Raw genomic sequence first — 13,461 nt, forward strand, 5'->3', positions numbered from 1 at the left:
TTTGTAGTCTGTTTCAAGAGTTGTAAGCGTGATCTAAATTTCTGTTCTCAGTAATTATGTGACAAGGTAGTATTTTTTTTAAAGCTCTTTGACATTTGAATTTTTCTACTAATTTTGTGAAATGTAGTTCTTCTCAGTTAATTCATTGTGTTGAAATTTCATGTCTAATCAAGACACCCTCAGAACTTACATGGTTTGAAAAGATTGTTTGAAGTTTCTTGTTCTAAGAAACCCTTGTCATTGAAATTAGTTTCTTCATTTTGCCTGCATTGACTTGTTCAGCTGTCTGAGAAATCACAGCTGCCCAGAATGCATTAAATAATCAAAGGTGCATGTAGGCAATAAATAACTTTGCAGAAGTTGTATTCTTAGACTGGAAAAAGATATTGACTAGTGATTTGGTTAATTTCTCTTCCGTTTGACAGAGTCCTGTTGCATTTGGCAGACTACCTATAAACCATTAAAAAGAAGGAGGATCAATCCCATTTTAACCGATAATCATATAATATAATTTTGCAAGCTCCACTATATCTGGTAACCCTTCACCATTAATAAATTCTTTTTACTTTTTAAGTCTTGAGTTTTATCATATTTTATTCCTTGAGCTTCCTTTATCTGATTTTCTTAAAGTTTCTCCACCTTGTTACCCACTCCTCTCTTCTTGCTTTTTCTCTTTCTTCTGTCTCTATTCTGTCTCCCCTCTTTAGCTTCCTCTATCTGCTTGTGCATCACACACCTTTCAGAATGGCTAAAATTAAAAAAAAAATTGTGACAACACAAAATTCTGGTCAGAATGTGGAGAAACTGATCACTCACATGCTGCTGGGAATGTAAATTGATATGGCAACTTTGGACATATTTGGCAGTTTCAAAAAAAAAAAAAACCATGCAAGTATCATTAGAATCACTGATTATACCCCTTGGCATTTATCCCAGAGAACTGAAGACTTATTTGTACAAAAACCTGCACAAGGATGCTCATAGCAGCTTGACTTGTAATAACTGAAGACTAGAGGCAACCTACATGTCTTTCAGCAGGCACATAGTTAAATAAATTGTGGAGCATCCGTGCCATGCCACACTACTCAGCAATAAAAAGGAATGAACTATGGACATACACAACAAGCTGGGTGGATCTTAAGAGATAATTATGAGTGAGAAAACGATCAGTCTCAAAAGACTGCATGCTGTACACCTTTATTTGTACAGGGTTCCTCAAATGACGGTGGAAAACAGATTAGTGGTTGCCTGGGGTTAGAGAGGGGCTGAGAGCAGGATGGAAGAGGGTGTGCCTGTAAGAGTGAAGCGTAGTGATGAAAATGTTCCGTGCCTTAAGTATATCCATGCCAATTCCCTGGTCGTGATATTGGACCACAGTCTTGCAAGATATTATCATTGGGGGAAAGTAGGTAAAGGGTACACAGAATCTTTATTATTTCCTACAACTCCGTGGAAATCTATGGTTATCTCAAAATAAAAATTTTCATTAAAGAAACCCATATTTACAACTTTTAAAAACAATTTAAGTGTTCAGAAAGATTCCTTTGACTAGTATATTATCCCTTGCCTTAGCATTTCTGTATTTTCATTTTAATTTATTCACTTTTAAGAAGGTAGTGCTACAAAACTCATCAAGTTGTATACACTAAATATGTACAGCTTTTTACACATCAGTCATACCTCGTATAAGTGGTTTTTGAAAAAAGAGAGAAAGAAGTAAAAGAGGTGTTAGCAGGTCACGCAGTTTGATTTTAAAAGTAAAACATAGTGTCTTAAAAACTGATTTGTCAAATATTGTCCTTTTTTAAAACACCTTTATTGACATGTAATTCATATACTGTGCAATTCACCATATCAGGTGAACTGTTCAGTGACAGTGTGTTCGCAGTATTGTGTAACCTTTGCCACAGTGAATTTTAGAACATTTTCATTACCCTAGAAAGAACTCTAGGCCTCTTAACCTCTGTCATCTTTCAGTTTTCCATCTTCCCAGCCAACTAATCTACTTTATGTCTCTATAAATATATTTGCTTTTTAAAAGAGAATCAGTATCATTAATGAATGATATAAGTAAAAGTTTAGTAAAACAGATGTTTAAAAAATTAATTGTAACCTTAATATTCTACTAAGTTAATTTTCCCCCATGGGCTCTCTTTACCTTGTGTATAGAATTAAATACTGGGTACATCTTTCTTTTCTATGTAAAAAAATATATGAATCTTATTATTCATACAATTTTTTTGAATTCTAGAAAGTTAATAAGTGGTTTACCTGAAGGAATCTTTCCATATCTCTAGTACTCTATAGTGAATATAACTGAGACTATAGTAATTATTATTTACTTAGAATAATGCAGTTTTACATATACTTATATCTGTGTTTTTTCAGATTCCTTTCCCATATAGTTGATTACGGAATTCTGCGTAGAGGTCCCTGTGCTATATAGCAGGTCTCTTTGTTGATTATCTGTTTTATGTATAGTAATATGCATATGTCCGTTCTTCCCTAGTAGCTCAGGTGGTAAAGAATCCACCTGCAATGCAGGAAACCCGGCTTTGATCCCTGGGTCAGGAAGATCCCCTAAGAAGGGAATGGCAACCCACTTCAGTACTCTTGCCTAGAGAATTCCATGGACAGTGGAGCCTGGCAGGCTACAGTCCATGGGGTCACAAAGAGTTGGCCATGACTGAGTGGCTGACACACACACATGTCAATCCCAAACTCCTAATTTATCCTCCTTGCCCTCCACTTTTCCCTTTTGGTAACCATAAGTTTGTATTCTGCATCTGTGAGTCCAATTATGTTTTGCAAATAAATTCATTTGTATCATATTTTCATCTTCCGCATGTAAGTATCATAGATAATTGTCTTTGTCTGAATTAATTCACTTGGTATGACGATCTCTAGGTCCATCTGTGTTGCTGCAAGTGATGTTTTGCTTGGATGACAAAGAGCATCCACATAGTAGGCGTTTGTATTCAGGTCTGCTGCAGGCATAGCTTAGGGATTTTTAAACCACCGCAGCCATGAAGTCCTCTCTTGGAAAGACCTGCTGCTTCTGCTGCGGCGTGCCTGCTGGGCTCTGCTCCGCCTCCTCTTTCCTGCCCCTTCTTTCTCCAAGGCAACCCACATCCTCCCGGGTGCTTCTTGGCACAGCCTGTAAAGATCTGAGCTATCAAATGCCAATAACATTATTTGATCACAGAAATATTGGTCTTCTTGGCTTGCTTTATAGTTGTTGTGGATTAGGAGCAATTTCTTAATTCAGTTAAATGTTCTTCGGTTTTTACCTACGTGAGTCTGTAAAATAAGGTTTGGTAACTAGACAAGCGAGGTGTGTGAGAGTGCTTAAACTACCTAAGATAATAAATTGTTTTCCCTACTATAGAAGCATTCATTGTAAAGATAGCAGCAATTCAAAGAATTCGTTCCTCTGTTTGAACCAGTTCCCTGAAGCCCTGTATATGATGTTCTATTGGGTTAGTTGTGATTTAAAAATGAAGCCAATGGAATATTCTGTTCTCATAGTGATATTATCTAATTTAGACCTTCAAGTAATTCTGAGTGTTCCTCTTAGTAATCAGTCCAAATGAGCAAGATTTAATAATATTCCATAATTTAAAGTTACAGCTTTATTTTAATGTTTATATATCTCAGCAGACAGACATTTAATTCCTTCTAAAAATAGATGAGGTAAGAACTGTTAAGAACACCAGTGTGTTATTACCCCTGGCTTCATATTTTGCATTTTCTTGCTTTCGTTTCTAGAAAGCAAAATGTGTAGGCATATAAATAGCTATAAAGTGGAAATAATGGCAAAGTTTGACATACTCAGAAAATATACAGTTTCCTTGGCTGTAGGGAGAAAAAAGTCCCTTCAAGTGTATTTTCAACTGAATAAACTCAGCTCTAAAATTGTCCACATATGAGCTGGGGATTGACTTTTGAATCAGGTCCATAGGAAATACAGAAAAAATACAATAAATGTAAGCACCGTTTGTCTGGATCCAGAATTTTTAGAGAAGAAATGACAATCTTAAGGAATAAATAGAAGCCACGTCACGTTTGTGACTTGTAACTCTAACTCTGTGTCTGTTCTCTGCTAGCATAATGAATCGTTTTGAAATTCCTCTGTTTTAACTTCAGAGGATCAATAAGTCTTTCTTCCAGGAAGGTGATTTAGTTGAATTTTATTCAGTGTTGTGAGTATATATGAAGGCAGTTGCTTAAAACTCAAGATGTAGATCTCTTTTTGATGTGTCGACAACTTGCATAGCTCATTGCTCCAATAATGCTTCTCATCGACCACGTGTATCCAGCTGGATTTCACGCCTGTCACTTCATGCCACTGCATGTGTATTTTTCCCCCATATTTTCTGCTATGTAAGGCCCAGAATATTTTTTTCAAAAGAAAATTTGTAGATAACCAAAAAAAAAGTGGGAAAGTGAAGAAGTTGTATTTCTGTATGACAGAAATTATAGTTAACTATATAGTCCACATAATTTTTTGCAAATGTCTTAATATACTTCAATTTTGAAACACTTTCACCTTCTTGTTTTGAGCATTTAAAAATTTTTGAGAGCCTTCTTCCTCACTCTAACAAGCAGAGTAAAAGATAATTTAGGATGAAAAGAACATTTTCTCTGTGGGACTATCAGCATAGCACAGAGTAAGTACTGTCTTGATCTGTCATTAGGTGAGAATATTTTTACTGCCAATCACAATCACAAAGTCCATTAATGAAAACAGTTTGTTGAGGGTGTAGTTCTGTAAAACATGAATTAGAAGTGTTAGAACGAAAAACATTTTGAGCCTCTGAAGAGTTTTGTTATTTAAAGTAATGTAGGTGTTTCAATTTTCAAATTATAAAAAAAACTTGTCTATTAATGCTTGGCAGATCTTACCATAACCATTTGGCATTTAGGCTGTGGGTTTTTTTTCTTCATATGAAATATAACTTTCAGACCTTTAGTGTAGCTATCATTCCTGTCCTGTGTTGGAAGGAACCCAGAATTCCAATCCTTGTAAAATCTCTCATCATGTTTTCATGTTTTGCATACTGTATAATTAACAGACCAAAAAGAGCAACTTTGTATAAATGAGCAATAGTAAAACTGCAAAAAATAGAAAATGTAGTTATGTCATTTATTTTATGAATTTGTTTCCTTTTTTATTTTTTTGTTAAAAATAAAACAGAGTTATTTTGGAATTCAGCTTCCTTCAATACCGAGGCATCCTACCTCCATTTTCCTACTTTTCATGGAGAGCTGAGTGCGGATGTGTCTTTCTTCTTCAAGACAACAGCTTCATCTGGGGTGTTTTTAGAGAACCTGGGGATTACCGATTTCATACGGATAGAGCTACGCTGTAAGTCGTCTTTTCCTTAGACGTCTGTGGAATTCTGTTTAGGAGTAATGAGTGTGTACAGTCATGTCCAACTCTTTGTTACCTCGTGGACTGTAGCCCCCCAGGCTCCTCTGTCCATGGGATTTTCCAGGCAAGAGTACTGGAGTGGGTGCCATTTCCTATTATAGGGGTTTATGAGTAAATTCTGTAACTAATTTTTAAAGTACTGTGTTTCTGCATTATCAACCAAATCTTTTCATTGTGTCCTTTGGGAAGAAAAATATGATATTAAGATAGCATTTTTTGCAAGAAAATTATTTAATAATGTGATAATTTGGGGAAATTATTAGTATTCTCTAGAACCAACTTAAAATGTCTTTTAAATTCAGAAGAATTAAACATTTTAAAAAATCCAAATACTCAGTTTAAAAATTAATTAAATTAACCAGCCATATTGTTTTGCTATCCTCTTAGACTGCTAATATTTTGATATCAAATGTATATTGCATGCTTTTGAAATTAAATAAACCCTGAATCACTGTCAAAATTATTTTTACATAAAATTCCAGATGCTATTTAATTCTCTTCCCCTGGCTAAATAGCTTTGATGCAGAGACATGGGTTCAATCCCAAGGTTGGAAAGATCCCCTAAAGGAGTAAATGGCAAATCACTCTAGTATTCTTGCCCGGAAAATGCCATGGACTGAGAAACCAGGTGGGCTATAATCCATGGGGTCACAAAAGAGTCAGAAATGACTGAGAGACTAAACAAACAAATAGCTTTAGTTTTTGTCAATATGAACAATTAGCTCCAGTGATTAATTTCTTAGAATCCATTTTCCCCACAAAATACAAACGTATTTTACTGTCTCATTCCATGTTTATTCTACACCGACATCCCTGGTTTCTTCCATAGAATGCAGACCATTATCTTCATGTTTAGTGACTGTTGATGCAATGGGGCTCTTCCCAAGGGTATTGAAGACTGAGACCCCCACCACGGGGACTAACATGAACCATCTTCGTGTCTGACGCTTCCAGCTCCTGCAGTTGTGACATTTTCATTTGATGTGGGAAATGGGCCTTTTGAAATCTCGGTGCAGTCACCCACTCACTTCAACGACAACCAGTGGCACCATGTTAGGGTTGAGAGGAACATGAAAGAGGCCTCAGTTCAAGTGGATCAGCTCTCACCAAGGACACAGCCGGCCCCAGCAGACGGGCATGTCCTCCTGCAGCTCAACAGTCAGCTCTTCGTGGGTAAGCCCTGCTTTGGACAATTTGTCTTTAATTGCATGATGTAAGTGCAGAGATGGGCCGAAAGAAAATAATGCCAGCTGTAGATAACAGTGCAGTCCATGGGGTTGCAAGGAGTCAGACACGACATAGGGACTGAACTGAACTGATAAGATAATGATAACACCACCCCCAAACCACCATTTATTGAGAACCTGTGTTCCAGGCTACACTGGCTGTTTTTACTACTCCCTCATAACCAACCTGTGCAATGGATATTATCCCAGTTTTACCGACAAGGTAACTGAGGTGCAGGAGGCTGAAATCTCTTGCCTTCAGAAACCCACCTAGTAATGAAATTCACATTTGTGTTTGACTAATTCCTAAACCCGCATTCTTTTCATTTACAGTTTTGTTGAGATGTAATTAACATAGGGTGCCATATAAATTTAACATAAATATTCTTAATTTTCCAGATTATGTGGCTTGTTCCAATTTTTTTTAAATGTTAGTGTCTTTAGTATGATATTGGACTTGTTTACCTTTGTTCCCCAGGAAGTCGAAGAACCCTCCTTGTAAATCCAGCTGATGCCAACCAGTGATCCCTGCCAAAAACAAGCCAATGGCAGGAAAAAAACAAAACAAAACTAGCATGAGCAAACTGTTGTAGCATCCATGGTTTGACCAGTTATACCAGTTCTACTGGTGTCCGTTATTTTCCGAATTTTTCTGATGCCTTCTGATGGCCTACTTTACATTTATATCCAAATGTTGTTCCTTTATTTTCAAATTACATTCACTTGGTATTTATAGACTTGATAGGAGAATCCTTCTGGGTGTGTTTGTTTTACATCTTTGCTAGTTACAGGACTAATTGACCATGAAGTTCAAGGAATTATCTCTTACTTGATCACTTTTCACATATTTTAGTGTAAATGAGGACACAGCAACACTGTCACTCAGGATAAATTGTAAATTATGAGAAACTGTTTCAAGCCTTTGTAAGAGTTATGTTTTAGAGCAAAATTCTCATCAGATCCCCATTACATCTTCTCTTGTTTAATGGCCTTGTTTTAAGCTCTATCACTGGGAAGGATGAAGCTGATTAAAGGGTATGGAAATAATAAAGAAAACATGAGAGGAAATACATAACTTTTCTTTTAATAACATGCTAGGAGCTCAGTCAGGAAATTGACACAGATATTTCTTGAGTTACAAACAATAAGAGATGGTCACAGCAAAAGGTATGGCAATTTAAAATCTGTCAGGATCTAGCAAATAGCCTTCCTGTTCTTAGAAATTGAGAAAGCTGAAACAGTCCTCGAATTTTTCAGTGAAATCTGCTGTGGTTTGCCTGGGCATGACCTTTCATTCTTGGTATGAATTTTAACTTCCTAGAAATGGAGTCACTGTGTATTGTGTCTGATAGGAACCCTGGCCTTAATTTGTTTTCAGGTAGTTGTAATGGATAGAAATACTCTTATGATATAGATGATATATTAGGGCAGACTTGAATCTTTTGCCATCAGTCATGTGTTATAATTTTAATAAGGATCTAAGAGATTTTATCTTTATGGGGAATATTGGTTAGGATTTTTACATTCCCATATGTTAAATTCAAGCATGATTGTGTTATTAGAAAGTTTTAGAAGTTGAAATCTTTAATGTATTTTCAAAATCATTGAAATTTAAAAGGAAAAGCAGAAAGAAAGATCTTTGGAAAAAGTTACGTCTATTGAGAAAAATCTCTTTATATAGTCTCCTCTTTCCTACTCATAGCTAACTGAGTAAATAGAAGTGGTTAATGTGAGTATATTAAAAAATGGACTCATGTTGAAAGAAAGTCTTGCAGCCTTAGGTAGAGATGCATCATTGAATGTCATGAGGCCATAGAAGTGTCTATTTTTATCTTCACCTCTACTATAAGACTGAACAATTCTTAGGAAAGGACCCCAACCAAGTTAATAGAATAATACATACAAGGTAACATCAAAATTTGTCAATTTACAACATTACTGTTAAATCAGCATGCTTTTTATTTCTAGATGAAAATACCTTTCTCCTTTGGGAAGATTCAGTGGAATTTAAATTATAATTAAATGGTTATACTGAATTAGCATAAAATGGGTGAAAACTAGTACCAAAAAAGCTAGTAATAATCACAGCCAGTTTGATGTAGCACTTATTAAAACAAAAGGTAGTTCTCTGCCTTCCTGAGAGTATATTTCAGGGGAAAAGGCAAGAGGCAGCCAAAAAAGAATAAAAAACAAAATAAAAACAAATAAGACAAAACAAAAAAATCCATATATAAATATCAGTTCAGTTCAGTTGCTCAGTCATGTCTGACTCTTTGTGACCCCATGGACTGCAGCACACCAGGCCTCCCTGTCCATCACCAACTCCTGGAGCTTACCCAAACTCATGTCCATTGAGTTGGTGAGGCCATCCAACCATCTCATCCTCTGTCGTCCCTTTCTCTGCCCACCTTCAATCTTTTCCAGCATCAGGGTTTTTCCAGAGTCAGTACTTCCTATCAGGTGGCCAAAATATTGGAGTTTCAGCTTCAACATCAGTCCTTCCAATGAACACCCAGGACTGATCTCCTTCAGAATGGACAGGTTGGATCTCCTTGCCATCCAAGGGACTTTCAAGAGTCTTCTCCAACACCACAGTTCAAAAGCATCAATTCTTTGGTGCTCAGCTTTCTTTATAGTCCAAATCTCACATCCATACATGACTACTGGAAAAACCATTGCTTTGACTAGACGGACCTTTGTTGGCAAAGTAATGTCTCTGCTTTTTAGTATGTTGTCTAAGTTGGTCATAGCTTTCCCTCCAAGGAGCAAGCATCTTTTAATTTCATGGCTGCAATCACCATCTGCGGTGATTTTGGAGCCCCAAAAGATAAAGTCTATCACAGTTTCCACTGAATCCCCATGTGTTTGCCATGAAGCGATGGGACCAGATGCCATGATCTTAACTTTCTGAATGTTGAGCTTTAAGCCAACGTTTTCACTTTCCTCTTTTACTTTGATCAAGAGCCTCTTTAGTTCTTCTCCTCTTTCTGCCATAAGTGTGGTGTCATCTGCATATCTGAGGTTATTGATATTTTTCCTGCCAATCTTGATTCCAGCCTGTGCTTCATCCAGTCCAACATTTCTCATGTACTCTCCTTATAAGTTAAATAAGCAGGGTGACAATATACAGCCTTGATGTACTCCTTTCCCTATTTGGAACCAGTCTGTTGTTCCATGTCCAGTTCTAACTGTTGCTTCCTGACTTGCGTATAGATTTCTCAAGAAGCAGGTGAGATGGTCTGGTACTCCACTCTCTTTCAGAATTTTCCACAGTTTGTTGTGATCCACACAGTCAAAGGCGTTGGCATAGTCAACAAAGCAGAAGTAGATGTTTTTCTGGAACTCTTTTGATGATCCAGTGGATGTTGGCAATTTGATCTCTGGTTCCTCTGCCTTTTTTTTTTATCCAGCTTGAATATCTGAAAGTTCACAGTTCACATACTGTTGAAGTCTGTCTTGGAGAATTCTGAATTCTCCAAGTAACTAGAATGACTTTGCTAGTGTTTGAGACGAGTGCAATTGAGTGGTAGTTTGAGCATTCTTTGGCATTGCCTTTCTTTGGGATTGGAATGAAAACTGACCTTTTCCAGTCCTGTGGCCACTGCTGAGTTTTCCAAATATGCTGGCATATTGAGTGCAGCACTTTCACAGCATCATCTTTTAAGATTTGAAGTAGCTCAACTGGAATTCCATCACCTCCACTAGCTTTGTTCATAGTGATGCTTCCTAAGGCCCACTTGACCTTGCATTCCATATATATATATATGTATGTGTATAAAACAATGTGTATATACACACACAAGCTTGCATACACACATATATGTAAAATTTCAGATAACGATAAATACAGAAAGTAAAAGTAGAATAAGACAACAGGCAGTTTTGTTTGCAGACTTCTATTTCAAGTGGGGTATTCACGGAAGCCCTCTCTGAGGACCTTACATTGGAACAGAGGCCAGCGGAAGTAAGAACGGGATCCCTGTGAACATCCAAAGGAAGAGAATTCCAGGCAGTGGGGATGAACTTAGGGAATTAAAGAGTAAGTCATGGTGTCTGAGGATGGAATTTGTGTGAGAGGAGAGGATGGTGCAAAGCGAGGTCGAGTTATATATTGTAAGGCCATGGTCTGGACTTTGGATTTTATTCTAAAGGCTCAGATGAGTAGAATGGTCTAATTTCTGTTTTCTGCCTTCTCTCTTACTAGGGAAAAGGTAGAAGCAGGCTATGGCTTTAGTCTCCAAGAGAGATCGTGGCAACATGGGCCATAGGGGAGATGGCAATAAAGAGAGTTGGGATATGTCTTAACTGGAGGTGTACACCACTTACTAACGAGTTCCTTATTGCTGCTAGTGTTTTCCATTTACTCCTGCTAATATCCTTTGGCAAGTTCTCTGCATTACTCACATCATTTCTCAGTCTTTAATTTCACCTGAAGTTAGCTTATCTTGTCTTCTTCCTTTATCCTAACTTGCACCGGGATTAAAGCTGTTCCCTGACCCCACATATGCAATCCAAACCACAGTCTCGCTAGCCTGGAAAAGACCCCTGGGTATTCTTCATAGTCCAGAGAAAATAGCCCACCTCCCCAGTGAAGTTCCACCCACCCACCATCACTGTCACTGGGAAGTCGGGCTGCTTTGTTCAAGTGTTCTTTGCCAGCACATGACGAATGCAGAGGGATCTTCTCTTAGAAACTGCTTCCCCACATATTAATGCCTTCACATTGTTGGAGTTAAGTCAACTCTCAGAGCCTTGACTCCTTGGGTGACTGGGAATCTCTGCTTTAATCCAATATAATTGATTTTCTGGCTAGAATCTTAAAGGGCAATTTCATTTCCCTTACTTACAGGTTCAAGAGTTTAACTTGTAGTTCACCCATCCATATTAAAAATAATTATGACAAATCAGTATTTTCAAGGGTGTATAACGACCATCATTTTTATTTGGGGATCAGGACAAATAAATAAGTGTAATCGAAAAGAGTAAGCCTGTAGTTTCCAGCATCACTTTTTCTCCTAATAAAAATGTTTAAATTGAGACACTGATGATGGTGATGATGATGATATTTTAAATTATGTGGAAGCACAGTTTTTATAAATAAGGCAAAGCTGAAAGGCCAAGGTTAGTGTATCAGTTGGTCGAAGTTAGATTTTGTTATTACCGCAGCATTCAGTAGTTTTTATTAAAAAAAAATTCACCTTCTTGTTTATGACCAAATAGAGCACAAAACTGGAGAAGGCAAAGGCAACCCACTCCAGTACCCTTGCCTGGAAAATCCCATGGACGGAGGAGCCTGGTAGGCTGCAGTCCATGGGGTCGCTAAGAGTCGGACACGACTGAGCGACTTCACTTTCACTTTTCACTTTCATGCATTGGAGAAGGAAATGGCAACCCACTCTAGTGTTCTTGCCTGGAGAATCCCAGGGATGGGGGAGCCTGGTGGGCTGCCATCTGTGGGCTCGCACAGAGTCGGACACAACTGAAGCGACTCAGCAGCAGTGGCAGCAGAGCACAAAACAGTAAACCCCATGTGGAATATTTCAAATACCAAGTCAAGTTATTTTGCAGGACTGCAAATACGAAACAGTAGAACTTTCAACAGTGTAGAAATGTGCTTGTTTGAGATACTCTCTTCAACACTTTTCCCTACAAGTAAAACATTGCAGATATTTGAATATATGTTAATCTTGATTTAAATGATCTTCTCCAGCTGCCTGTGCTACCATAGCCAGGTCTATGTTGATTTACGTTACCTTTTTTTGAGATGAGAGGTTTTGGCAGCCTCTCAGAAGTGAGCACGGCAATAGGATAACGTGAAGGAAACCGGTGTATTTTCTCCATCGCTTGCTTCACTCTGTCCTCTAAGGACCAATAATAAAGTGTGTTCACATCTCATAGTGAGACTCTGAGGCAAGACTAATGCTTCTGAGCAAAATCTTTTTATTTCTGAGCAAAATCAGTAAAACTAAATAGAAAGCATGACTGAAAATGTGATTCAGCTGAGCAACAATTATACATGGCAGTTGAAATAGGCATAAGGAAGTGGCATATAGTTTCAGAGATTGAACTATACCACAGAATTATAAAAAACAAGAACTTAAACAATCCATGTAGCTCCTGATATTAGCATAACTCTCTTCAACTAATCTAAACTGTAGGATGGCATGCAGTTTAGATTAGTGAAGGAGTAATGAAATCATGAATGGAAATCTTTGTATGAAAAAGTTAACATTGATGTGATGGTCAGATGAGAAGCACTAGAACATCTTCCCTCCCCCCAGAAAATCTCAGCCATCACATTGCTTTTTAGTGTAAAAATGACGATTCCCCTCCTATCTGTAGCCCATCTTTCTCCAATCTTTTCTAAATTATGGCACTAAGTCTTTACCAACCTTTTCACGTTCTTTCCCTCTGTCCTTTTTTGTTTGTGTGTGATTCATGACATGTCTTAGTTAAATAGTCCTATTCAGAAATGCTGTTCCCTATCTTAAAATATAAGTTTAGCAACTCAATGCTGATTGGTGGATTAAACATATGCCCTTGACCTTGTAGACATGGGAGACTCAATGTTGAGAGTCGCTGCTGTGATTACACACCCACAGCCATTCTCTAGCCACGGAAATGATGCAGAGAAAAGAATCAATCATTTTCTTTAAGCTGAAATGTGACAGTGGTCATTTTCTATTTTGGTTTGTAAACTCAGCATTTTTCTTAGAAGCGTCTTAAATTAGCCTTGAATTGATTTTCATTCAACCAGCTCTGCAATTTTTGTTTGCAGCCTGAATTCTTTCACTGGGAGGT

The 13,461-nt window shown here is 37.5% G+C and overlaps 1 protein-coding gene across 6 annotated transcripts in view; it reads left to right on the forward strand.

Annotated features, from left to right (window-relative positions):
• CNTNAP4 (contactin associated protein family member 4) overlaps window positions 1-13,461 on the forward strand; it is a 280,255-nt gene that overhangs the window by 233,590 nt on the left and 33,204 nt on the right. For all 6 annotated transcript variants that reach the window (XM_068991747.1, XM_068991751.1, XM_068991753.1 and 3 more), the window contains 2 exons: window positions 5,198-5,368; window positions 6,389-6,607. In XM_068991747.1, coding sequence (XP_068847848.1) covers window positions 5,198-5,368; window positions 6,389-6,607 — 390 coding nt within the window. The remainder of the gene's footprint in view (window positions 1-5,197; window positions 5,369-6,388; window positions 6,608-13,461) is intronic.

Source organism: Capricornis sumatraensis, chromosome 20, assembly GCF_032405125.1.
Source record: "Capricornis sumatraensis isolate serow.1 chromosome 20, serow.2, whole genome shotgun sequence".
Lineage (NCBI taxonomy): Eukaryota > Metazoa > Chordata > Mammalia > Artiodactyla > Bovidae > Capricornis > Capricornis sumatraensis.